General features: G+C 43.4%; 3 protein-coding genes and 1 pseudogene across 3 annotated transcripts in view; all 4 read right to left on the bottom strand.

Annotated features, from left to right (window-relative positions):
• The window catches only part of LOC135574281 (uncharacterized), a gene marked incomplete at both ends in the record, with an annotated part of 34,508 nt that extends 30,560 nt beyond the window's left edge, over positions 1 to 3,948 (bottom strand). The window contains one exon of the mRNA XM_065025352.1: positions 3,144 to 3,948. Coding sequence (XP_064881424.1) covers positions 3,144 to 3,948 — 805 coding nt within the window. The remainder of the gene's footprint in view (positions 1 to 3,143) is intronic.
• An 897-nt stretch (positions 3,949 to 4,845) lies between these two features.
• LOC135574274 (mucin-2-like) lies at positions 4,846 to 6,582 on the bottom strand (the record flags this gene model as incomplete). Its single annotated transcript, XM_065025343.1, has 1 exon — positions 4,846 to 6,582. A coding segment is annotated over one exon (1,737 nt), but the record flags the coding sequence as incomplete, so codon positions are not given.
• Positions 6,583 to 6,688: 106 nt separating this feature from the next.
• On the bottom strand, positions 6,689 to 14,123 carry LOC135574276 (mucin-2-like; annotated as a pseudogene).
• Positions 9,886 to 10,419, bottom strand: LOC135574285 (hepatitis A virus cellular receptor 1-like; the record flags this gene model as incomplete). Its single annotated transcript, XM_065025356.1, has 1 exon — positions 9,886 to 10,419. A coding segment is annotated over one exon (534 nt), but the record flags the coding sequence as incomplete, so codon positions are not given.
• Positions 14,124 to 23,177: the final 9,054 nt, after the last annotated feature.

Genomic DNA, 23,177 nt, shown 5'->3' with positions numbered 1-23,177 from the left:
TTGTAGGAGCAGTAGTTGACGTAGTATCAGCAGTAGTTGTTGTAGGAGCAGTAGTTGTTGTAGGAGCAGTAGTTGCTTGTTGATGTAGTATCAGCAGTAGTTGTTGTAGGAGCAGTAGTTGTTGTGTGGAGCAGTAGTTGTTTAGTAGGAGTAGTTGTTGTATCAGCAGTAGTTGTTGTAGGAGCAGTAGTTGTTGTAGGAGCAGTAGTTGTTGTAGGAGCAGTAGTTGTTGTATCAGCAGTAGTTGTTAGTTGTAGGAGCAGTAGTTGACATATCAGCAGTAGTTGTTGTAGGAGCAGGGTTGTTGTGGTTGTTGTAGGGGCAGTAGTTGTTGTAGGAGCAGGAGTTGTTGTAGTATAGCAGCAGTAGTTGTTGTGTAGGAGCAGTAGTTGTTTTTAGGAGCAGTAGTTGACGTAGGAGTATCAGCAGTAGTTGTTGTATCAGCAGTAGTTGTAGTAGCAGTAGTTGTTGTAGGAGCAGTAGTTGTTGTAGGAGCAGGAGTTGTTGTAGGAGCAGTAGTTGTTGTAGGAGCAGTAGTTGACGTAGTATCAGCAGTAGTTGTTGTAGGAGCAGGAGTTGTTGTAGGAGCAGTAGTTGACGTAGTATCAGCAGTAGTTGTTGTAGGAGCAGTAGTTGACGTAGGTAGGAGCAGTAGTTGTTGTAGGATCAGCAGTAGTTGTTATACAGTAGTATCAGCAGTAGTTGTTGTTGTTGTTGTAGGAGCAGTAGTTGTTGTAGGAGTTGTTGTAGGGGCAGTAGTTGTTGTAGTTGACAGGTAGTTGACATAGTATCAGCAGTAGTTGTTGTAGGAGCAGTAGTTGTTGTAGTTGTTGTATCAGCAGTAGTTGTTGTAGGAGCAGTAGTTGACGTAGTATCAGCAGTAGTTGTTGTAGGAGCAGTAGTTGTTGTAGGAGCAGTAGTTGTTGTAGGAGCAGTAGTTGTTGTAGGAGCAGTAGTTGTTGTAGGAGCAGTAGTTGTTGTAGGAGCAGTAGTTGACGTAGTATCAGCAGTAGTTGTTGTAGGAGCAGTAGTTGTTGTAGGAGCAGTAGTTGACATAGGAGCAGTAGTTGTTGTAGGAGCAGTAGTTGTTGAGGAGCATAGTATCAGCAGTAGTTGTTGTAGGAGCAGTAGTTGACGTAGTATCAGCAGTAGTTGTTGTAGGAGCAGTAGTTGTTGTAGTATCAGCAGTAGTTGTTGTAGGAGCAGTTGTCAGGAGCAGTAGTTGTTGTAGGACAGCAGTAGTTGTTGTAGGAGCAGTAGTTGTTGTAGGAGCAGTAGTTGTTGTAGTAGTTGTTGTAGGAGCAGGAGCAGTATCAGCAGTAGTTGTTGTAGGAGCAGGAGTTGTTGTAGGAGCAGTAGTTGTTGTAGGAGCAGTTTGACGTAGTATCAGCAGTAGTTGTTGTAGGAGCAGTAGTTGTTGTAGGAGCAGTAGTTGACATAGTATCAGCAGTAGTTGTTGTAGGAGCAGTAGTTGTTGTAGGAGCATAGTATCAGCAGTGTTGTTGTAGGAGCAGTAGTTGTTGTAGGAGCAGTAGTTGTAGTATCAGCAGTAGTTGTTGTAGGAGCAGTAGTTGTTGTAGGAGCAGTAGTTGACGTAGTATCAGCAGTAGTTGTTGTAGGAGCAGTAGTTGTTGTAGGAGCAGTAGTTGTTGTAGGAGCAGTAGTTGTTGTAGGAGCAGTAGTTGACATAGTATCAGCAGTAGTTGTTGTAGGAGCAGTAGTTGTTGTAGGAGCAGGAGTTGTTGTAGGAGCAGTAGTTGTTGTAGGAGCAGTAGTTGACATAGTATCAGCAGTAGTTGTTGTAGGAGCAGGATTTGTTGTAGGAGCAGTAGTTGTTGTAGGAGCAGTAGTTGACGTAGTATCAGCAGTAGTTGTTGTAGGAGCAGGAGTTGTTGTAGGAGCAGTAGTTGTTGTAGGAGCAGTAGTTGTTGTATCAGCAGTAGTTGTTGTAGGAGCAGTAGTTGTTGTAGTATCAGCAGTAGTTGTTGTAGGAGCAGGAGTTGTTGTAGGAGCAGTAGTTGTTGTAGGAGCAGTAGTTGACGTAGTATCAGCAGTAGTTGTTGTAGGAGCAGGAGTTGTTGTAGGAGCAGTAGTTGTTGTAGGAGCAGTAGTTGACGTAGTATCAGCAGTAGTTGTTGTAGGAGCAGTAGTTGTTGTAGGAGCAGTAGTTGTTGTAGGAGCAGTAGTTGACGTAGTATCAGCAGTAGTTGTTGTAGGAGCAGTAGTTGTTGTAGGAGCAGTAGTTGTCGTAGTATCAGCAGTAGTTGTTGTAGGAGCAGTAGTAGTTGTAGGAGCAGTAGTAGTTGTTGTAGGAGCAGGAGTTGTTGTAGGAGCAGTAGTTGTTGTAGGAGCAGTAGTTGACGTAGTATCAGCAGTAGTTGTTGTAGGAGCAGGAGTTGTTGTAGGAGCAGTAGTTGATAGGACAGTAGTTGTTGTCAGCAGTAGTTGTTGTAGGAGCAGTAGTTGTTGTAGGAGCAGTAGTTGTTGTAGGAGCAGTAGTTGTTGTAGGAGCAGTAGTTGTTGTAGGAGCAGTAGTTGTTGTAGGAGCAGTAGTTGACGTAGTATCAGCAGTAGTTGTTGTAGGAGCAGTAGTTGTTGTAGGAGCAGTAGTTGTTGTAGGAGCAGTAGTTGTATATCAGCAGTAGTTGTTGTAGGAGCAGTAGTTGTTGTAGGAGCAGTAGTTGTTGTAGGAGCAGTAGTTGTTGTAGGAGCAGTAGTTGACGTTGTATCAGCAGTAGTTGTTGTAGGAGCAGTTGTTGTAGTAGTAGTTGTTGTAGGAGCAGGAGTTGTTAGTATCAGCAGTAGTTGTTGTAGGAGCAGTAGTTGTTGTAGGAGCAGTAGTTGTTGTAGGAGCAGACGTAGTATCAGCAGTAGTTGTTGTAGGAGCAGTAGTTGTTGTAGGAGCAGTTGTATCAGCAGTAGTTGTTGTAGGAGCAGTAGTTGTTGTAGGAGCAGTAGTTGTTGTAGGAGCAGTAGTTGTCGTAGTATCAGCAGTAGTTGTTGTAGGAGCAGTAGTTGTTGTAGGAGCAGTAGTTGACATAGTATCAGCAGTAGTTGTTGTAGAGCAGTAGTTGTTGTAGGAGCAGTAGTTGACATAGGAGCAGTAGTTGTTGTAGGAGCAGTAGTTGACGTAGTATCAGCAGTAGTTGTTGTAGGAGCAGTAGTTGTTGTAGGAGCAGTAGTTGTAGCAGTAGTTGTTGTAGGAGCAGTAGTTGTTGTAGGATCAGTAGTTGTTGTAGGAGCAGTAGTTGTTGTATCAGCAGTAGTTGTTGTAGGAGCAGTAGTTGTTGTAGGAGCAGTAGTTGACGTAGTATCAGCAGTAGTTGTTGTAGGAGCAGTAGTTGTTGTAGGAGCAGTTGTTGTTGTAGGAGCAGGAGTTGTTGTGGCAGTAGTTGTTGTAGGAGCAGTAGTTGACATAGTATCAGCAGTAGTTGTTGTAGGAGCAGGAGTTGTTGTAGGAGCAGTAGTTGTTGTAGGAGCAGTAGTTGACGTAGTATCAGCAGTAGTTGTTGTAGGAGCAGTAGTTGTTGTAGGAGCAGTAGTTGTTGTAGGAGCAGTAGTTGTTGTAGTATCAGCAGTAGTTGTTGTAGGAGCAGTAGTTGTTGTAGGAGCAGTAGTTGTTGTAGGAGCAGTAGTTGATGTAGTATCAGCAGTAGTTGTTGTAGGAGCAGTAGTTGTTGTAGGAGCAGTAGTTGTCGTAGTATCAGCAGTAGTTGTTGTAGGAGCAGTAGTTGTTGTAGGAGCAGTAGTTGTTGTAGGAGCAGTAGTTGTTGTAGGAGCAGTAGTTGTTGTAGGAGCAGTAGTTGTTGTAGGAGCAGTAGTTGTAGGAGCAGTAGTTGTTGTAGTATCAGCAGTAGTTGTTGTAGGAGCAGTAGTTGTTGTAGGAGCAGTAGTTGACGTAGTATCAGCAGTAGTTGTTGTAGGAGCAGTTGTTGTAGGAGCAGTAGTTGTTGTAGGAGCAGTAGTTGTTGTAGGAGCAGTAGTTGTTGTGAGCAGTAGTTGTTGTAGGAGCAGTAGTTGTTGTAGGAGCAGTAGTTGACGTAGTATCAGCAGTAGTTGTTGTAGGAGCAGTAGTTGACGTAGTACAGCAGTAGTTGTTGTAGGAGCAGTTGTTGTAGGAGCAGTAGTTGTTGTAGTATCAGCAGTAGTTGTTGTAGGAGCAGTAGTTGTTGTAGGAGCAGTAGTTGTGACGTAGTATCAGCAGTAGTTGTTGTAGGAGCAGTAGTTGTTGTAGGAGCAGTAGTTGTTGTAGTATCAGCAGTAGTTGTTGTAGGAGCAGTAGTTGTTGTAGGAGCAGTAGTTGTTGTAGGAGCAGTAGTTGTTGTATCAGCAGTAGTTGTTGTAGGAGCAGTAGTTGTTGTAGGAGCAGTAGTTGTTGTTGTATCAGCAGTAGTTGTTGTAGGAGCAGTAGTTGTTGTAGGAGCAGTAGTTTGTTGTAGGAGCAGTAGTTGTTGTAGGAGCAGTAGTTGTTGTAGGAGCAGTAGTTGTTGTAGGAGCAGTAGTTGTTGTAGGATCAGCAGTAGTTGTTGTAGGAGCAGTAGTTGTTGTAGGAGCAGTAGTTGTTGTAGGAGCAGTAGTTGTTGTAGGAGCAGTAGTTGTTGTAGGAGCAGTAGTTGTTGTAGGAGCAGTAGTTGTTGTAGGAGCAGTAGTTGACGTAGTATCAGCAGTAGTTGTTGTAGGAGCAGTAGTTGTTGTAGGAGCAGTAGTTGTTGTAGGAGCAGTAGTTGTTGTAGGAGCAGTAGTTGACGTAGTATCAGCAGTAGTTGTTGTAGGAGCAGTAGTTGTTGTAGGAGCAGGAGTTGACCTAGTATCAGCAGTAGTTGTTGTAGGAGCAGTAGTTGACGTAGTATCAGCAGTAGTTGTTGTAGGAGCAGTAGTTGACGTAGTATCAGCAGTAGTTGTTGTAGGAGCAGTAGTTGTTGTAGGAGCAGTAGTTGTCGTAGTATCAGCAGTAGTTGTTGTAGGAGCAGTAGTAGTTGTAGGAGCAGTAGTAGTTGTTGTAGGAGCAGGAGTTGTTGTAGGAGCAGTAGTTGTTGTAGGAGCAGTAGTTGACGTAGTATCAGCAGTAGTTGTTGTAGGAGCAGGAGTTGTTGTAGGAGCAGTAGTTGACATAGTATCAGCAGTAGTTGTTGTAGGAGCAGTAGTTGTTGTAGGAGCAGTAGTTGTTGTAGGAGCAGTAGTTGACGTAGTATCAGCAGTAGTTGTTGTAGGAGCAGTAGTTGTTGTAGGAGCAGTAGTTGACATAGTATCAGCAGTAGTTGTTGTAGGAGCAGTAGTTGTTGTAGGAGCAGTAGTTGTTGTATCAGTAGTTGTTGTAGGAGCAGTAGTTGTTGTAGGAGCAGTAGTTGACAGTTGAGTATCAGCAGTAGTTGTTGTAGGAGCAGTAGTTGTTGTAGGAGCAGGAGTTGTTGTAGGAGCAGTAGTTGTTGTAGGAGCAGTAGTAGTTGTTGTAGGAGCAGGAGTTGTTGTAGGAGCAGTAGTTGTTGTAGGAGCAGTAGTTGACGTAGTATCAGCAGTAGTTGTTGTAGGAGCAGTAGTTGTTGTAGGAGCAGTAGTTGTTGTAGGAGCAGTAGTTGTCGTAGTATCAGCAGTAGTTGTTGTAGGAGCAGTAGTTGTTGTAGGAGCAGTAGTTGTTGTAGGAGCAGTAGTTGTTGTAGGAGCAGTAGTTGACGTAGTATCAGCAGTAGTTGTTGTAGGAGCAGTAGTTGTTGTAGGAGCAGTAGTTGACATAGTATCAGCAGTAGTTGTTGTAGGAGCAGTAGTTGTTGTAGGAGCAGTAGTTGTCGTAGTATCAGCAGTAGTTGTTGTAGGAGCAGTAGTTGTTGTAGGAGCAGTAGTTGACATAGTATCAGCAGTAGTTGTTGTAGGAGCAGTAGTTGTTGTAGGAGCAGGAGTTGTTGTAGGAGCAGTAGTTGTTGTAGGAGCAGTAGTTGTATCAGTTGTTGTAGGAGCAGTAGTTGTTGTAGGAGCAGTAGTTGTTGTAGGAGCAGTAGTTGTTGTAGGAACAGTAGTTGTTGTAGGAGCAGTAGTTGTTGTAGGAGCAGTAGTTGTTGTAGGAGCAGTAGTTGTTGTATGAGCAGTAGTTGTTGTAGGAGCAGTAGTAGTTGTAGGAGCAGTAGTAGTTGTTGTAGGAGCAGGAGTTGTTGTAGGAGCAGTAGTTGTTGTAGGAGCAGTAGTTGTTGTAGGACTAGTAGTTGTTGTAGGAGCAGTAGTTGTTGTAGGAGCAGTAGTTGTTGTAGGAGCAGTTGTTGTAGGAGCAGTAGTTGTTGTAGGAGCAGTAGTTGTTGTAGGAGCAGTAGTTGTTGTAGGAGCAGTAGTTGTTGTAGGAGCAGGAGTTGTTGTATCAGCAGTAGTTGTTGTAGGAGCAGTAGTTGACGTAGTATCAGCAGTAGTTGTTGTAGGAGCAGTAGTTGACGTAGTATCAGCAGTAGTTGTTGTAGGAGCAGTAGTTGTTGTAGGAGCAGTAGTTGTCGTAGTATCAGCAGTAGTTGTTGTAGGAGCAGTAGTAGTTGTAGGAGCAGTAGTAGTTGTTGTAGGAGCAGGAGTTGTTGTAGGAGCAGTAGTTGTTGTAGGAGCAGTAGTTGTTGTAGGAGCAGTAGTTGTTGTAGGAGCAGTAGTTGTTGTAGGAGCAGTAGTTGTTGTAGGAGCAGTAGTTGTTGTAGGAGCAGCAGTTTGTTGTAGGAGCAGTAGTTGTTGTAGGAGCAGTAGTTGTTGTAGGAGCAGTAGTTGTTGTAGGAGCAGTTGACATAGTATCAGCAGTAGTTGTTGTAGGAGCAGTAGTTGTTGTAGGATCAGCAGTAGTTGTTGTAGGAGCAGTAGTTGTTGTATCAGCAGTAGTTGTTGTTTTAGGAGCAGTAGTTGTTGTAGGATCAGCAGTAGTTGTTGTATCAGCAGTAGTTGTTGTAGGAGCAGTAGTTGTTGTAGGAGCAGTAGTTGTTGTAGGAGCAGTAGTTGTTGTAGGAGCAGTAGTTGACGTAGTATCAGCAGTAGTTGTTGTAGGAGCAGTAGTTGTTGTAGGAGCAGTAGTTGTTGTAGGAGCAATTGTAGGAGCAGTAGTTGTTGTAGGAGCAGTAGTTGTTGTAGGAGCAGTAGTTGTTGTAGGAGCAGTAGTTGTTGTAGGAGCAGTAGTTGTTGTAGGAGCAGTAGTTGTTGTAGGAGCAGTAGTTGTTGTAGGAGCAGTAGTTGTTGTAGGAGCAGTAGTTGTTGTAGGAGCAGGAGTTGTTGTTGTATCAGCAGTAGTTGTTGTAGGAGCAGTAGTTGTTGTAGGAGCAGTAGTTGTTGTAGGAGCAGTAGTATCAGCAGTAGTTGTTGTAGGAGCAGTAGTTGACGTAGTATCAGCAGTAGTTGTTGTAGGAGCAGTAGTTGACGTAGTATCAGCAGTAGTTGTTGTAGGAGCAGTAGTTGTTGTAGGAGCAGTAGTTGTCGTAGTATCAGCAGTAGTTGTTGTAGGAGCAGTAGTAGTTGTAGGAGCAGTAGTAGTTGTTGTAGGAGCAGGAGTTGTTGTAGGAGCAGTAGTTGTTGTAGGAGCAGTAGTTGACGTAGTATCAGCAGTAGTTGTTGTAGGAGCAGGAGTTGTTGTAGGAGCAGTAGTTGACGTAGTATCAGCAGTAGTTGTTGTAGGAGCAGTAGTTGTTGTAGGAGCAGTAGTTGTTGTAGGAGCAGTAGTTGACGTAGTATCAGCAGTAGTTGTTGTAGGAGCAGTAGTTGTTGTAGGAGCAGTAGTTGTTGTATCAGCAGTAGTTGTTGTAGGAGCAGTAGTTGACATAGTATCAGCAGTAGTTGTTGTAGGAGCAGTAGTTGTTGTAGTATCAGCAGTAGTTGTTGTAGGAGCAGTAGTTGTTGTAGGAGCAGTAGTTGTTGTAGTTGAGTAGTTGTTGTAGGAGCAGTTGTTGTTGTAGGAGCAGGAGTTGTTGTAGGAGCAGTAGTTGTTGTTGTTGTTTAGTATCAGCAGTAGTTGTTGTAGGAGCAGGAGTTGTTGTAGGAGCAGTAGTTGTTGTAGGAGCAGTAGTTGACGTAGTATCAGCAGTAGTTGTTGTAGGAGCAGTAGTTGTTGTAGGAGCAGTAGTTGTTGTAGGAGCAGTAGTTGTCGTAGTATCAGCAGTAGTTGTTGTAGGAGCAGTAGTTGTTGTAGGAGCAGTAGTTGTTGTAGGAGCAGTAGTTGTTGTATCAGCAGTAGTTGTTGTAGGAGCAGTAGTTGTTGTAGGAGCAGTAGTTGTCGTAGTATCAGCAGTAGTTGTTGTAGGAGCAGTAGTTGTTGTAGGAGCAGTAGTTGACATAGTATCAGCAGTAGTTGTTGTAGGAGCAGTTGTAGTATCAGCAGTAGTTGTTGTAGGAGCAGTAGTTGTTGTAGGAGCAGTAGTTGACGTAGTATCAGCAGTAGTTGTTGTAGGAGCAGTAGTTGTAGGAGCAGTAGTTGTTGTAGGACTAGTAGTTGTTGTAGGAGCAGTAGTTGTTGTAGGAGCAGTAGTTGTTGTAGGAGCAGTAGTTGTTGTAGGAGCAGTAGTTGACGTGCAGTAGTTGTTGTAGGAGCAGTAGTTGTTGTAGGAGCAGTTTGACGTAGTATCAGCAGTAGTTGTTGTAGGAGCAGTAGTTGTTGTAGGAGCAGTAGTTGTAGTATCAGCAGTAGTTGTTGTAGGAGCAGTAGTTGTTGTAGGAGCAGTAGTTGTTGTAGGAGCAGTAGTTGTTGTAGGAGCAGTAGTTGTTGTAGGAGCAGTAGTTGTTATCAGCAGTAGTTGTTGTAGGAGCAGTAGTTGTTGTAGGAGCAGTAGTTGTTGTAGGAGCAGTAGTTGTTGTAGGAGCAGTAGTTGTTGTAGGAGCAGTAGTTGTTGTAGGAGCAGTAGTTGACGTAGTATCAGCAGTAGTTGTTGTAGGAGCAGTAGTTGTTGTAGTAGTTGTTGTAGGAGCAGGAGTTGTTGTAGGAGCAGTAGTTGTTGTAGGAGCAGTAGTTGACGTAGTATCAGCAGTAGTTGTTGTAGGAGCAGTAGTTGTTGTAGGAGCAGTAGTTGTTGTAGGAGCAGTAGTTGTTGTACAGTAGTATCAGCAGTAGTTGTTGTAGGAGCAGTAGTTGTTGTAGGAGCAGTAGTAGTTGTTGTAGGAGCAGTAGTTGTTGTAGGAGCAGTAGTTGTTGTAGGAGCAGTAGTTGACGTAGTATCAGCAGTAGTTGTTGTAGGAGCAGTAGTTGTTGTAGGAGCAGTAGTTGTTGTAGGAGCAGTGTTGTTGTAGCAGGAGTTGACATAGTATCAGCAGTAGTTGTTGTAGGAGCAGTAGTTGACGTAGTATCAGCAGTAGTTGTTGTAGGAGCAGTAGTTGACGTAGTATCAGCAGTAGTTGTTGTAGGAGCAGTAGTTGTTGTAGGAGCAGTAGTTGACGTAGTATCAGCAGTAGTTGTTGTAGGAGCAGTAGTAGTTGTAGGAGCAGTAGTAGTTGTTGTAGGAGCAGGAGTTGTTGTAGGAGCAGTAGTTGTTGTAGGAGCAGTAGTTGACGTAGTATCAGCAGTAGTTGTTGTAGGAGCAGGAGTTGTTGTAGGAGCAGTAGTTGACGTAGTATCAGCAGTAGTTGTTGTAGGAGCAGTAGTTGTTGTAGGAGCAGTAGTTGTTGTAGGAGCAGTAGTTGTTGTAGGAGCAGTAGTTGATCAGCAGTAGTTGTTGTAGGAGCAGTAGTTGTTGTAGGAGCAGTAGTTGACATAGTATCAGCAGTAGTTGTTGTAGGAGCAGTAGTTGTTGTATCAGCAGTAGTTGTTGTAGGAGCAGTAGTTGACATAGTATCAGCAGTAGTTGTTGTAGGAGCAGTAGTTGTTGTAGGAGCAGGAGTTGACGTAGTATCAGCAGTAGTTGTAGGAGCAGTAGTTGTTGTAGGAGCAGTAGTTGTTGTAGTATCAGCAGTAGTTGTTGTAGGAGCAGTAGTTGACGTAGTATCAGCAGTAGTTGTTGTAGGAGCAGTAGTTGTTGTAGGAGCAGTAGTTGTAGTTGTTGTAGGAGCAGTAGTAGTTGTTGTAGGAGCAGTTGTTGTAGGAGCAGTAGTTGTTGTAGGAGCAGTAGTTGACGTAGTATCAGCAGTAGTTGTTGTAGGAGCAGTAGTTGTTGTAGGAGCAGTAGTTGACGTAGTATCAGCAGTAGTTGTTGTAGGAGCAGTAGTTGTTGTAGGAGCAGTAGTTGTTGTAGGAGCAGTAGTTGTTGTAGGAGCAGTAGTTGTCGTAGTATCAGCAGTAGTTGTTGTAGGAGCAGTAGTTGTTGTAGGAGCAGTAGTTGACATAGTATCAGCAGTAGTTGTTGTAGGAGCAGTAGTAGTTGTTGTAGGAGCAGGAGTTGTTGTAGGAGCAGTAGTAGTTGTAGGAGCAGTAGTAGTTGTTGTAGGAGCAGGAGTTGTTGTAGGAGCAGTAGTTGTTGTAGGAGCAGTAGTTGTTGTAGGATCAGCAGTAGTTGTTGTAGGAGCAGTAGTTGACATAGTATCAGCAGTAGTTGTTGTAGGAGCAGTAGTTGTTGTAGGAGCAGTAGTTGTTGTAGGAGCAGTAGTTGACATAGTATCAGCAGTAGTTGTTGTAGGAGCAGTAGTTGTTGTAGGAGCAGGAGTTGTTGTAGGAGCAGTAGTTGTTGTAGGAGCAGTAGTTGACGTAGTATCAGCAGTAGTTGTTGTAGGAGCAGGAGTTGTTGTAGGAGCAGTAGTTGTTGTAGGAGCAGTAGTTGACGTAGTATCAGCAGTAGTTGTTGTAGGAGCAGTAGTTGTTGTAGGAGCAGTAGTTGTTGTAGGAGCAGTAGTTGTCGTAGTATCAGCAGTAGTTGTTGTAGGAGCAGTAGTTGTTGTAGGAGCAGTAGTTGTTGTAGGAGCAGTAGTTGACGTAGTATCAGCAGTAGTTGTTGTAGGAGCAGTAGTTGTTGTAGGACAGTAGTTGTCAGTATCAGCAGTAGTTGTTGTAGGAGCAGTAGTTGTTGTAGGAGCAGTAGTTGTTGTAGGAGCAGTAGTTGTTGTAGGAGCAGTAGTTGTTGTAGGAGCAGTAGTTGACATAGTATCAGCAGTAGTTGTTGTAGGAGCAGTAGTTGACGTAGTATCAGCAGTTTGTTGTAGGAGCAGTAGTTGTTGTAGGAGCAGTAGTTGTTGTAGTATCAGCAGTAGTTGTTGTAGGAGCAGTAGTTGTTGTAGGAGCAGTAGTTGTTGTAGGAGCAGTAGTTGTTGTAGGAGCAGTAGTTGTTGTAGGATCAGCAGTAGTTGTTGTAGGAGCAGTAGTTGTTGTAGGAGCAGTAGTTGTTGTATCAGCAGTAGTTGTTGTAGGAGCAGTAGTTGTTGTAGGAGCAGTAGTTGACGTAGTATCAGCAGTAGTTGTTGTAGGAGCAGTAGTTGTTGTAGGAGCAGTAGTTGTTGTTGTAGGAGCAGTAGTTGTTGTAGGAGCAGTAGTTGTTGTAGGAGCAGTAGTTGTTGTAGGAGCAGTAGTTGTTGTATCAGCAGTAGTTGTTGTAGGAGCAGTAGTTGTTGTAGGAGCAGTAGTTTGTTGTAGGAGCAGTAGTTGTTGTAGGAGCAGTAGTTGACGTAGTATCAGTAGTTGTTGTAGGAGCAGTAGTTGTTGTAGGAGCAGTAGTTGTTGTTGTAGGAGCAGTAGTTGTTGTAGGAGCAGTAGTTGTTGTAGGAGCAGTAGTTGACATAGTATCAGCAGTAGTTGTTGTAGGAGCAGTAGTTGTTGTAGGAGCAGTAGTTGTTGTAGGAGCAGTAGTTGTTGTAGGAGTAGTAGTTGTTGTAGGAGCAGTAGTTGTTGTAGGAGCAGTAGTTGTTGTAGGAGCAGTAGTTGTTGTAGGAGCAGTAGTTGTTGTAGGAGCAGTAGTTGTTGTAGTATCAGCAGTAGTTGTTGTAGGAGCAGTAGTTGTTGTAGGAGCAGTAGTTGTTGTAGGAGCAGTAGTTGTTGTAGTAGTAGTTGTTGTATCAGCAGTAGTTGTTGTAGGAGCAGTAGTTGTTGTAGGAGCAGTAGTAGTTGTTGTAGGAGCAGTAGTTGTTGTAGGAGCAGTAGTAGTTGTAGGAGCAGTAGTTGTTGTAGGAGCAGGAGTTGTTGTATCAGCAGTAGTTGTTGTAGGAGCAGTAGTTGTTAGTATCAGCAGTAGTTGTTGTAGGAGCAGTAGTTGACGTAGTATCAGCAGTAGTTGTTGTAGGAGCAGTAGTTGTTGTAGGAGCAGTAGTTGTTGTAGGAGCAGTAGTTGTTGTAGGAGCAGTAGTTGTCGTAGTATCAGCAGTAGTTGTTGTAGGAGCAGTAGTAGTTGTAGGAGCAGTAGTAGTTGTTGTAGGAGCAGGAGTTGTTGTAGGAGCAGTAGTTGTTGTAGGAGCAGTAGTTGACGTAGTATCAGCAGTAGTTGTTGTAGGAGCAGTAGTTGTTGTAGGAGCAGTAGTTGACATAGTATCAGCAGTAGTTGTTGTAGGAGCAGTAGTTGTTGTAGGAGCAGTAGTTGTTGTAGGAGCAGTAGTTGTTGTAGGAGCAGTAGTTGTTGTAGGAGCAGTAGTTGTTGTAGGAGCAGTAGTTGTTGTAGGAGCAGTAGTTGTCGTAGTATCAGCAGTAGTTGTTGTAGGAGCAGTAGTTGACGTAGTATCAGCAGTAGTTGTTGTAGGAGCAGTAGTTGTTGTAGGAGCAGTAGTTGTTGTAGTATCAGCAGTAGTTGTTGTAGGAGCAGTAGTAGTTGTAGGAGCAGTGGTAGTTGTTGTAGGAGCAGGAGTTGTTGTAGGAGCAGTAGTTGTTGTAGGAGCAGTAGTTGTTGTAGGACTAGTAGTTGTTGTAGGAGCAGTAGTTGTTGTAGGAGCAGTAGTTGTTGTAGGAGCAGTAGTTGTTGTAGGAGCAGTAGTTGACGTAGTATCAGCAGTAGTTGTTGTAGGAGCAGTAGTTGTTGTAGGAGCAGTAGTTGTTGTAGGAGCAGTAGTTGTTGTAGTATCAGCAGTAGTTGTTGTATCAGCAGTAGTTGTTGTAGGAGCAGTAGTTGACGTAGTATCAGCAGTAGTTGTTGTAGGAGCAGTGTTGTTGTGTTGTTGTAGTATCAGCAGTAGTTGTTGTAGGAGCAGTAGTTGTTGTTAGTTGTTGTAGGAGCAGTAGTTGTTGTAGTATCAGCAAGTTGTTGTAGGAGCAGTAGTTGTTGTAGGAGCAATGTTGTTTGGAGCAGGTAGTTGTTGTAGGAGCAGTAGTTGTTGTAGGAGCAGTAGTTATGTAGTATCAGCAGTAGTTGTTGTAGGAGCAGTAGTTGTTGTAGGACAGTAGTTGTTGTAGGAGCAGTAGTTGTTGTAGGAGCAGCAGTAGTTGTTGTAGGAGCAGTAGTTGTTGTAGGATCAGTAGTTGTTGTAGGAGCAGTAGTTGACGTAGTATCAGCAGTAGTTGTTGTAGGAGCAGTAGTTGTTGTAGGAGCAGTAGTTGAGTATCAGCAGTAGTTGTTGTAGGAGCAGTAGTTGTTGTAGGAGCAGTAGTTGTTGTTGTATCAGCAGTAGTTGTTGTAGGAGCAGTAGTTGTTGTAGGAGCAGTAGTTGTTGTATCAGCAGTAGTTGTTGTAGGAGCAGGAGTTGTTGTAGGAGCAGTAGTTGTTGTAGTATCAGCAGCAGTAGTTGACATTGTATCAGCAGTAGTTGTTGTAGGAGCAGTAGTTGTTGTAGGAGCAGCAGTAGTTGTTGTAGGAGCAGTAGTTGACGTAGTATCAGCAGTAGTTGTTGTAGGAGCAGTAGTTGTTGTAGGAGCAGTAGTTGTTGTAGGAGCAGTAGTTGTTGTATCAGCAGTAGTTGTTGTAGGAGCAGTAGTTGTTGTAGGAGCAGTAGTTGTTGTAGGAGCAGTAGTTGTTGTAGGAGCAGTAGTTGTTGTAGGAGCAGTAGTTGACATAGTATCAGCAGTAGTTGTTGTAGGAGCAGTAGTTGTTGTAGGAGCAGTAGTTGTTGTATCAGCAGTAGTTGTTGTAGGAGCAGTAGTTGTTGTAGTATCAGCAGTAGTTGTTGTAGGAGCAGTAGTTGTAGGAGCAGTAGTTGTTATATCAGCAGTAGTTGTTGTAGGAGCAGTAGTTGTTGTAGGAGCAGTAGTTGTTGTAGTAGTTGTTGTAGGAGCAGTAGTTGTTGTAGGAGCAGTAGTTGTTGTTGTAGGAGCAGTAGTTGTTGTAGTAGCAGTAGTTGTTGTAGGAGCAGTAGTTGTTGTAGGAGCAGTAGTTGACTAGTATCAGCAGTAGTTGTTGTAGGAGCAGTAGTTGTTGTAGGAGCAGTAGTTGTTGTAGGAGCAGGAGTTGTTCAGTATCAGCAGTAGTTGTTGTAGGAGCAGTAGTTGTTGTAGGAGCAGTAGTTGTTGTATCAGCAGTAGTTGTTGTAGGAGCAGTAGTTGTTGTATCAGCAGTAGTTGTTGTAGGAGCAGTAGTTGACAGCAGTAGTTGTTGTAGGAGCAGTAGTTGACGTAGTATCAGCAGTAGTTGTTGTAGGAGCAGTAGTTGTTGGAGCAGTAGTTGACATAGTATCAGCAGTAGTTGTTGTAGGAGCAGTAGTTGTTGTAGGAGCAGTAGTTGTTGTAGGAGCAGTAGTTGACGTAGTATCAGCAGTAGTTGTTGTAGGAGCAGTAGTTGTTGTAGGAGCAGTAGTTGATCAGTAGTTGTTGTCAGGAGCAGTAGTTGTTGTAGGAGCAGTAGTTGACGTAGTATCAGCAGTAGTTGTTGTAGGAGCAGTAGTTGTTGTAGGAGCAGTAGTTGTTGTAGGAGCAGTAGTTGTTGTAGGACAGTAGTTGTTGTAGGAGCAGTAGTTGTTGTAGGAGCAGTAGTTGTTGTAGGAGCAGTAGTTGTTGTAGGAGCAGTAGTTGTTGTAGGAGCAGTAGTTGACGTAGTATCAGCAGTAGTTGTTGTAGGAGCAGTAGTTGTAGGAGCAGTAGTTGTTGTAGGACTAGTAGTTGTTGTAGGAGCAGTAGTTGTTGTAGGAGCAGTAGTTGTTGTAGGAGCAGTAGTTGTTGTAGGAGCAGTAGTTGACGTAGTATCAGCAGTAGTTGTTGTAGGAGCAGTAGTTGTTGTAGGAGCAGTAGTTGACATAGTATCAGCAGTAGTTGTTGTAGGAGCAGTAGTTGACGTAGTATCAGCAGTAGTTGTTGTAGGAGCAGTAGTTGTTGTATCAGCAGTAGTTGTTGTAGGAGCAGTAGTTGTTGTAGAAGTAGTTGTTGTAGGAGCAGTAGTTGTTGTAGGAGCAGTAGTTGTTGTAGGAGCAGTAGTTGTAGCAGTGGTTGAGCAGTAGTTGTTGTAGGAGCAGTAGTTGTTGTAGGAGCAGTAGTTGTTGTAGGAGCAGTAGTTGTTGTAGGAGCAGTAGTTGTTAGTATCAGCAGTAGTTGTTGTAGGAGCAGTAGTTGTTGTAGGAGCAGTAGTTGACGTAGTATCAGCAGTAGTTGTTGTAGGAGCAGTAGTTGTTGTAGGAGCAGTAGTTGTCGTAGTATCAGCAGTAGTTGTTGTAGGAGCAGTAGTAGTTGTAGGAGCAGTAGTAGTTGTTGTAGGAGCAGGAGTTGTTGTAGGAGCAGTAGTTATTGTAGGGCAGTTGTTGTAGCAGTAGTTGTTGTAGGAGCAGTAGTTGTTGTAGGAGCAGTAGTTGTTGTAGGAGCAGTAGTTGTTGTAGGCAGCAGTTGTTGTAGGAGCAGTAGTTGTTGTAGGAGCAGTGGTTGTTGTAGAGCAGTAGTTGACAAGAGTATCAGCAGTAGTTGTTGTAGGAGCAGTAGTTGTTGTAGGAGCAGTAGTTGTTGTAGGACAGTAGTTGTTAGTCAGCAGTAGTTGTTGTAGGAGCAGTAGTTGTTGTAGTAGCAGCAGTAGTTGTTGTAGGAGCAGTAGTTGTTGTATCAGCAGTAGTTGTTGTAGGAGCAGTAGTTGTTGTAGGAGCAGTAGTTGTTGTAGGAGCAGTAGTTGTTGTAGGAGCAGTAGTTGTTGTATCAGCAGTAGTTGTTGTAGGAGGTAGCAGTGAGTTGTTGTAGGAGCAGTAGTTGTTGTAGGAGCAGTAGTTGTTGTAGTATCAGCAGTAGTTGTTGTAGGAGCAGTAGTTGTTGTAGGAGCAGTAGCAGTATCAGCAGTAGTTGTTGTAGGAGCAGTAGTTGTTGTAGGAGCAGTAGTTGTTGTAGGAGCAGTAGTTGTTGTAGGAGCAGTAGTTGTTGTAGGAGCAGTAGTTGACGTAGTATCAGCAGTAGTTGTTGTAGGAGCAGGTTGTTGAGCAGTAGTTGTTGTAGGAGCAGTAGTTGTTGTAGGAGCAGTAGTTGTAGTATCAGCAGTAGTTGTTGTAGGAGCAGTAGTTGTTGTAGGAGCAGTAGTTGACGTAGTATCAGCAGTAGTTGTTGTAGGAGCAGTAGTTGTTGTAGGAGCAGTAGTTGTTGTAGGAGCAGTAGTTGTTGTCAGCAGTAGTTGTTGTAGGAGCAGTAGTTGTTGTAGGAGCAGTAGTTGTTGTAGGAGCAGTAGTTGTTGTAGGAGCAGTAGTTGACAGTAGTAGTTGTCAGCAGTAGTTGTTGTAGGAGCAGTAGTTGTTGTAGTATCAGCAGTAGTTGTTGTAGGAGCAGTAGTTGTTGTAGGAGCAGTAGTTGTTTGTAGGAGCAGTAGTTGTTGTAGGAGCAGTAGTTGTTGTAGGAGCAGTAGTTGTTGTAGGAGCAGTAGTTGTCATAGTATCAGCAGTAGTTGTTGTAGGAGCAGTAGTTGACATTGTAGGAGCAGTAGTTGTTGTAGGAGCAGTAGTTGTTGTAGGAGCAGGAGTTGACGTAGTATCAGCAGTAGTTGTTGTAGGAGCAGTAGTAGTTGTTAGTATCAGCAGTAGTTGTTGTAGGAGCAATGGAGTTGTTGTAGGAGCAGTGTTGTAGTATCAGCAGTAGTTGTTGTAGGAGCAGTAGTTGTTGTAGGAGCAGTAGTTGTTGTAGGAGCAGTAGTTGTTGTAGGAGCAGGAGTTGTTTGTATCAGCAGTAGTTGTTGTAGGAGCATGGTTGACAGTATCAGTTGTTGTAGGAGCAGTAGTTGTTGTAGGAGCAGGAGTTGACATAGTATCAGCAGTGTTGTTGTAGGAGCATTAGTTGTTGTGCAGTAGTTGTTGTAGGAGCAGTAGTTGTTGTAGGATCAGCAGTAGTTGTTGTAGGAGCAGTAGTTGTTGTAGGAGCAGTAGTTGACGAAGTATCAGCAGTAGTTGTTGTTGTTTGTTGTAGGAGCAGGAGTTGTTGTAGGAGCAGTAGTTGTTGTGGTTGTTGTAGGAGCAGTAGTTATTGTAGTTGTTGTAGGAGCAGTAGTTGTTGTAGGAGCAGTAGTTGTTGTAGGAGCAGTAGTTGTTGTAGGAGCAATTGTTTTAAGCAGTAGTTGACGTAGTATCAGCAGTAGTTGTTGTAGGAGTATGGTGTAGTTGCAGCAGCTTGTTGCAAGGCAGTGGTTGTTGTAGGACTAGTAGTTGTTGTAGGATCAGTAGTTGTTGGTATCAGCAGTAGTTGTTGTAGGAGCAGTAGTTGTTGTAGGAGCAGTAGTTGACATAGTATCAGCAGTAGTTGTTGTAGGAGCAGTAGTTGTTGTAGGAGCAGTAGTTGACGTAGTTGAGCAGTAGTTGTTGTCAGCAGTAGTTGTTGTAGGGCAGTAGTTGTTGTAGGAGCAGTAGTTGTTGTAGGAGCAGTAGTTGTAGGCAAGTAGTTGTTGTAGGAGCAGTAGTTGTTGTAGGAGCAGGAGTTGTTGTAGTATCAGCAGTAGTTGTTGTAGGAGCAGTAGTTGTTGTAGGAGCAGTAGTTGTTAGTATCAACAGTAGCTGTTGTAGAGCAGCAGTAGTTGTTGTAGGAGCAGTAGTTGTTGTAGGAGCAGTAGTTGTTGTAGGAGCAGTAGTTGACGTAGTATCAGCAGTAGTTGTTGTAGGAGCAGTTTGTTGGAGCAGTGGTTGTTGTAGGAGCAGTCAGTTGTTGCAGTAGTTGTTGTAGGGAGCAGTAGCGTGACGTATCAGCAGTAGTTGTTGTAGGAGCAGTAGTTGTTGTAGGAGCAGTAGTTGTCAGTATCAGCAGTAGTTGTTGTAGGAGCAGTAGTTGTTGTAGGAGCAGTAGTTTGTTGTATCAGCAGTAGTTGTTGTAGGAGCAGTAGTAGTTGTAGGAGCAGTAGTTGTTGTAGGAGCAGTAGTTGTTGTAGGGCAGTGGTTGACGTAGTATCAGCAGTAGTTGTTGTAGGAGCAGTAGTTGTCGTAGTATCAGCAGTAGTTGTTGTAGGAGCAGTAGTAGTTGTAGGAGCAGTAGTAGTTGTTGTATCAGCAGTAATTGTTGTAAGCAGTAGTTGTTGTAGGAGCAGTAGTTGTCGTAGTATCAGCAGTGGTTGTTGTAGGCAAGTAGTTGTTGTAGAATCAGCAGTAGTAGTTGTTGGAAGGGCTTAGGCAATTGTTGTAGGAGCAGGAGTTGTTGTAGGAGCAGTAGTTGTTGTAGGAGCAGTAGTTGGCGTGGTATCAAGTTGTTGTAGGAGCAGTAGTTGTTGTAGGAGCAGTAGTTGACGTAGTATCAGCAGTAGTTGTTGTAGGAGCAGTAGTTGTTGTAGGAGCATAGTTGTTGTAGGAGCAGTAGTTGTTGTATCAGCAGTAGTTGTTGTAGGAGCAGTAGTTGTTGTAGGAGCAGTAGTTGACGTAGTATCAGCAGTAGTTGTTGTAGGAGCAGTAGTTGTTGTAGGAGCAGTAGTTGTTGTAGGAGCAGTAGTTGACGTAGTATCAGCAGTAGTTGTTGTAGGAGCAGTAGTTGTTGTAGGAGCAGTAGTTGTTGTAGGTGTTTGACATAGTATCAGCAGTAGTTGTTGTAGGAGCAGTAGTTGTTGTAGGAGCAGTGGTTGTTGTATCAGCAATGTAGTTGTTGTAGGAGCAGTAGTTGTTGTAGGAGCAGTAGTTGTTGTAGGAGCAGTAGTTGTTGTAGGGCAGTAGTTGTTGTAAGGCAGTGGTGTTAAGTATCAGCAGTAGTTGTTGTAGGAGCAGTAGTTGAGTTGTATCAGCAGTAGTTGTTGTAGGAGCAATGGGTTGTTGTAGGAGCAGTAGTTGTTGTATCAGCAGTAGTTGTTGTAGGAGTTAGTTGTAGGAGCAGTAGTAGTTGTTGTAGGAGCAGGAGTTGTTGGCAGGAGCAGTAGTTGGCGTAGTATCAGCAGTAGTTGTTGTAGGAGCAGGAGTTGTTGTAGGAGCAGTGTGTTGTATCAGCAGTAGTTGTTGTAGGATCTAGTAGTTGTTGTAGGAGCAGTAGTTGTTGTAGGAGCAGTAGTTGTTGTAGGAGCAATGGTGTCGTAGTATCAGCAGTAGTTGTTGTGGAGCAGTAGTTGTTGTAGGAGCAGTAGTTGACATAGTATCAGCAGTAGTTGTTGTAGAACAATGGTTGTTGTATCAGAGCAGTAGTGTATTGTAGGAGCAGGAGTTGTTGTAAGAGCAGTAGTTGGCGTAGTATCAGCAGTAGTTGTTGTAGGAGCAGTAGTTGTTGTAGGAGCAGTAGTTGACATAGTATCAGCAGTAGTTGTTGTAGGAGCAGTAGTTGACATAGTATCAGCAGTAGTTGTTGTAGGAGCAGTAGTAGTTGTTGTAGGAGCAGGAGTTGTTGTAGGAGCAGTAGTTGTTGTATCAGTAGTATTGTAGCAATAGTTGTTGTAGGAGCAGTAGTTGTTGTAGGAGCAGTAGTTGTCGTAGTATCAGCAGTAGTTGTTGTAGGAGCAGTAGTTGTTGTAGGAGCAGTAGTTGTTGTTAGTATCAGCAGTAGTTGTTGTAGGAGCAGTAGTTGTTGTAGGAGCAGGAGTTGTTGTATCAGCAGTAGTTGTTTGTAGGAGCAGTAGTTGTTGTAGGAGCAATGGTTGTTGTATCAGCAGTAGTTGTTGTAGGAGCAGTAGTTGTTGTAGGAGCAATGGTTGACGTAGTATCAGCAGTAGTTGTTGTAGGAGCAGTAGTTGTTGTAGTATCAGCAGTAGTTGTTGTGAGCAGTAGTTGTTGTAGGAGCAGTAGTTGTTGTATCAGCAGTAGTTGTTGTATCAGCAGTAGTTGTTGTAGGAGCAGTGGTATAGTATCAGCAGTAGTTGTTGTAGGAGCAATGTTGTAGTATCAGCAAGTAGTTGTTGTAGGAGCAATGGTTGTTGTAGGAGCAGGAGTTAGTTGTATGTAGTATCAATAGTTGTTGTAGGAGCAGTAGTAGTTGTAGGAGCAGTAGTAGTTGTTGTAGGAGCAGGAGTTGTTGTAGGAGCAGTAGTTGTTGTAGGAGCAGGAGTTGACGTGGTATCAGCAGTAGTTGTTGTAGGAGCAGTAGTTGTTGTAGGAGCAGTAGTTGTTGTAGGAGCAGTAGTTGTTGTATCAGCAGTAGTTGTTGTAGGAGCAGTAGTTGTTGTAGGAGCAATAGTTGTTTATCAGTATCAGTAGTTGTTGTAGGAGCAATAGTAGTTGTAGGAGCAGTAGTAGTTGTTGTAGGAGCAGGAGTTGTTGTAGGAGCAATAGTTGACATAGTATCAGCAGTAGTTGTTGTAGGCAATGGTTGTAGTATCAGCAGTAGTTGTTGTAGGAGCAGTAGTTGTTGTATCAGCAGTGGTTGACATAGTATCAGCAGTAGTTGTTGTAGAGCAGTAGTTGTTGTAGTATCAGCAGTAGTTGTTGTAGGAGCAGTAGTTGTTGTAGTATCAGCAGTAGTTGTTGTAGGAGCAGTAGTTGTTGTAGGAGCAGTAGTTGTTGTATCAGCAGTAGTTGTTGTAGGAGCATAGTAGTTGTATCAGCAGTAGTTGTTGTAGGAGCAGGAGTTGTTAGTATCAACAGTAGTTTGTTGTAAGGCAGTAGTTGTTGTAGGAACAGTAGTTGTTGTAGGGCAGTAGTTGTTGTAGGAGCAGTAGTTGTTGTAATCAAGTAGTTGTTGTAGGAGCAGTAGTTGTTGTAAGGCAGTAGTTGTCATAGTATCAGCAGTAGTTGTTGTAGGGAGCAGTAGTTGTTGTAGGAGCAGTAGTTGTTAGTATCAGCAGTTTTGTTGTAGGAGCAGTAGTTGTTGTAGGAGCAGTAGTTGTTGTATCAGCAGTAGTTGTTGTAGGAGCAGTAGTTGACGTAGTATCAGCAGTAGTTGTTGTAGGAGCAGTAGTTGTTGTAGGAGCAGTAGTTGTTGTATCAGGAAGTAGTTGTTGTATAAGCAGTAGTTGTTGTAGGAGCAGTATTGTTGTAGGAGCAGTAGTTGTTGTAGGAGCAGTAGTTGACGTAGTATCAGCAGTAGTTGTTGTAAGAGCAATGAGTTGTTGTAGGAGCAGTAGTTGTTGTAGGACTAGTAGTTGTTGTAGAGCAGTAGTTGTTGTAGGAGCAGTAGTTGTTGTAGGAGCAGTAGTTGTTGTAGGAGCAGTAGTTGTCGTAGTATCAGCAGTAGTTGTTGTAGGAGCAGTAGTTGTTGTAGGAGCAGTAGTTGACATAGTATCAGCAGTAGTTGTTGTAGGAGCAGTAGTTGTTGTAGGAGCAGTAGTTGTTGTATGAGCAGTAGTTGTTGTAGGAGCAGGAGTTGACGTAGTATCAGCAGTAGTTGTTGTAGGAGCAGTAGTTGTTGTAGGAGCAATGTTGTAGTATCAGCAGTAGTTGTTGTAAGGCAACAGTAGTTGTTGTAGTAGTAGGAAGTTGTTGTAGGAGCAGTAGTTGTTGTAGGGCAGTAGTTGACATAGTATCAGCAGTAGTTGTTGTAGGAGCAGTAGTTGGCGTGTATCAGCAGTAGTTGTTGTAGGAGCAGTAGTTGACGTAGTATCAGCAGTAGTTGTTGTAGGAGCAGTAGTTGTTGTAGGAGCAGTAGTTGTTGTAGTATCAGCAGTAGTTGTTGTAGGAGCAGTAGTAGTTGTAGGAGCAGTAGTAGTTGTTGTAGGAGCAGGAGTTGTTGTAGGAGCAGTAGTTGTTGTAGGAGCAGTGGTGTTGTTGTATCAGAGCAGTAGTTGTTGTAGGCAGCAGTAGTTGTTGGCAATGGAAGTAGTTGTAGGAGCAGTAGTAGTTGTTGTAGGAGCAGTAGTTGTTGTAGGAGCAGTAGTTGTTGTAGGAGCAATGTTGTTGTAAATATCAGCAATGAGTTGTTGTAAGGAGCAGTAGTTGTTGTAGGCAGCAGTAGTTGTTGTAGGAAACAGGAGTTGTTGTTGTAGGCAGTAGTTGTTGTAGGAGCAGTAGTTGTAGTATCAGCAGTGTTGTCATAAATATCAACAGTAGTTGTTGTAGGAGCAGTAGTTGTTGTAGGAGCAGTAGTAGTTGTTGTATCAGCAGTAGTTGTTGTAGGAGCAGTAGTTGTTGTAGGAGCAGTAGTTGTCATAGTATCAGCAGTAGTTGTTGTAGGAGGCAGGAGTTGTTGTAGGAGCAGTAGTTGTTGTAGTATCAGGCAGTAGTTGTTGTAGGAGCAGTAGTTGTTGTAGGAGCAGTAGTTGTTGTAGGAGCAGTAGTTGACGTAGTATCAGCAGTAGTTGTTGTAGGAGCAGTAGTTGTTGTAGGAGCAGTAGTTGTTATATCAGCAGTAGTTGTTGTAGGAGCAATGGTTGTTGTAGGAGCAGTGTTGTTGTTGTAGGAGCAGTAGTTGTTACATAGTATCAGCAGTAGTTGTTGTAGGAGCAATGGTGTTGTAGTATCAGCAGTAGTTGTTGTTGCAATGAATTGTTGTATGAGCAATAGTTGACATAGTATCAGCAGTAGTTGTTGTAGGAGCAGTAGTTGTTGTAGGAGCAGTAGTTGTTGTATCAGCAGTGAGTTGTTGTATCAGCAATGGTTGTTGTAGGAGCAGTAGTTGTAGTATCAGCAGTAGTTGTTGTAGGAGCAGTTGGCAGTTGTTGTCAGCAGTAGTTGTTGTAGGAGCAGTAGTTCAGCAGTAGTATCAGCAGTAGTTGTTGTAGGAGCAGGAGTTGTCGTAGTATCAGCAGTAGTTGTTGTAGGAGCAGTAGTTGTTGTAGTATCAGCAGTAGTTGTTGTAGGAGCAGGAGTTGTTGTAGGGCAGTAGTTGTTGTAGTATCAGCAGTAGTTGTTGTAGGAGCAGGAGTTGTTGTAGGAGGCAGTGGTTAGTTGTTGTATCAGGACAGTAGTTGTTGTAGGAGCAGTAGTTGTTGTAGGAGCAGTAGTTGTTGTAGGAGCAATGGTTGTTAGTATCAGCAGTAGTTGTTGTAGGAGCAGTAGTTGTTGTAGGAGCAGGAGTTGACATAGTATCAGCAGTAGTTGTTGTAGGAGCAGTAGTTGGCGTAGTATCAGCAGTAGTTGTTGTAGGAGGCAGTAGTTGTTGTAGTATCAGCAGTAGTTGTTGTAGGAGCAGGAGTTGA

Source organism: Oncorhynchus nerka, linkage group LG12 (assembly GCF_034236695.1).
Source record: "Oncorhynchus nerka isolate Pitt River linkage group LG12, Oner_Uvic_2.0, whole genome shotgun sequence".
In the NCBI taxonomy this organism is placed as follows: domain Eukaryota; kingdom Metazoa; phylum Chordata; class Actinopteri; order Salmoniformes; family Salmonidae; genus Oncorhynchus; species Oncorhynchus nerka.
This window is presented reverse-complemented; position numbering and strand designations above follow the sequence as displayed.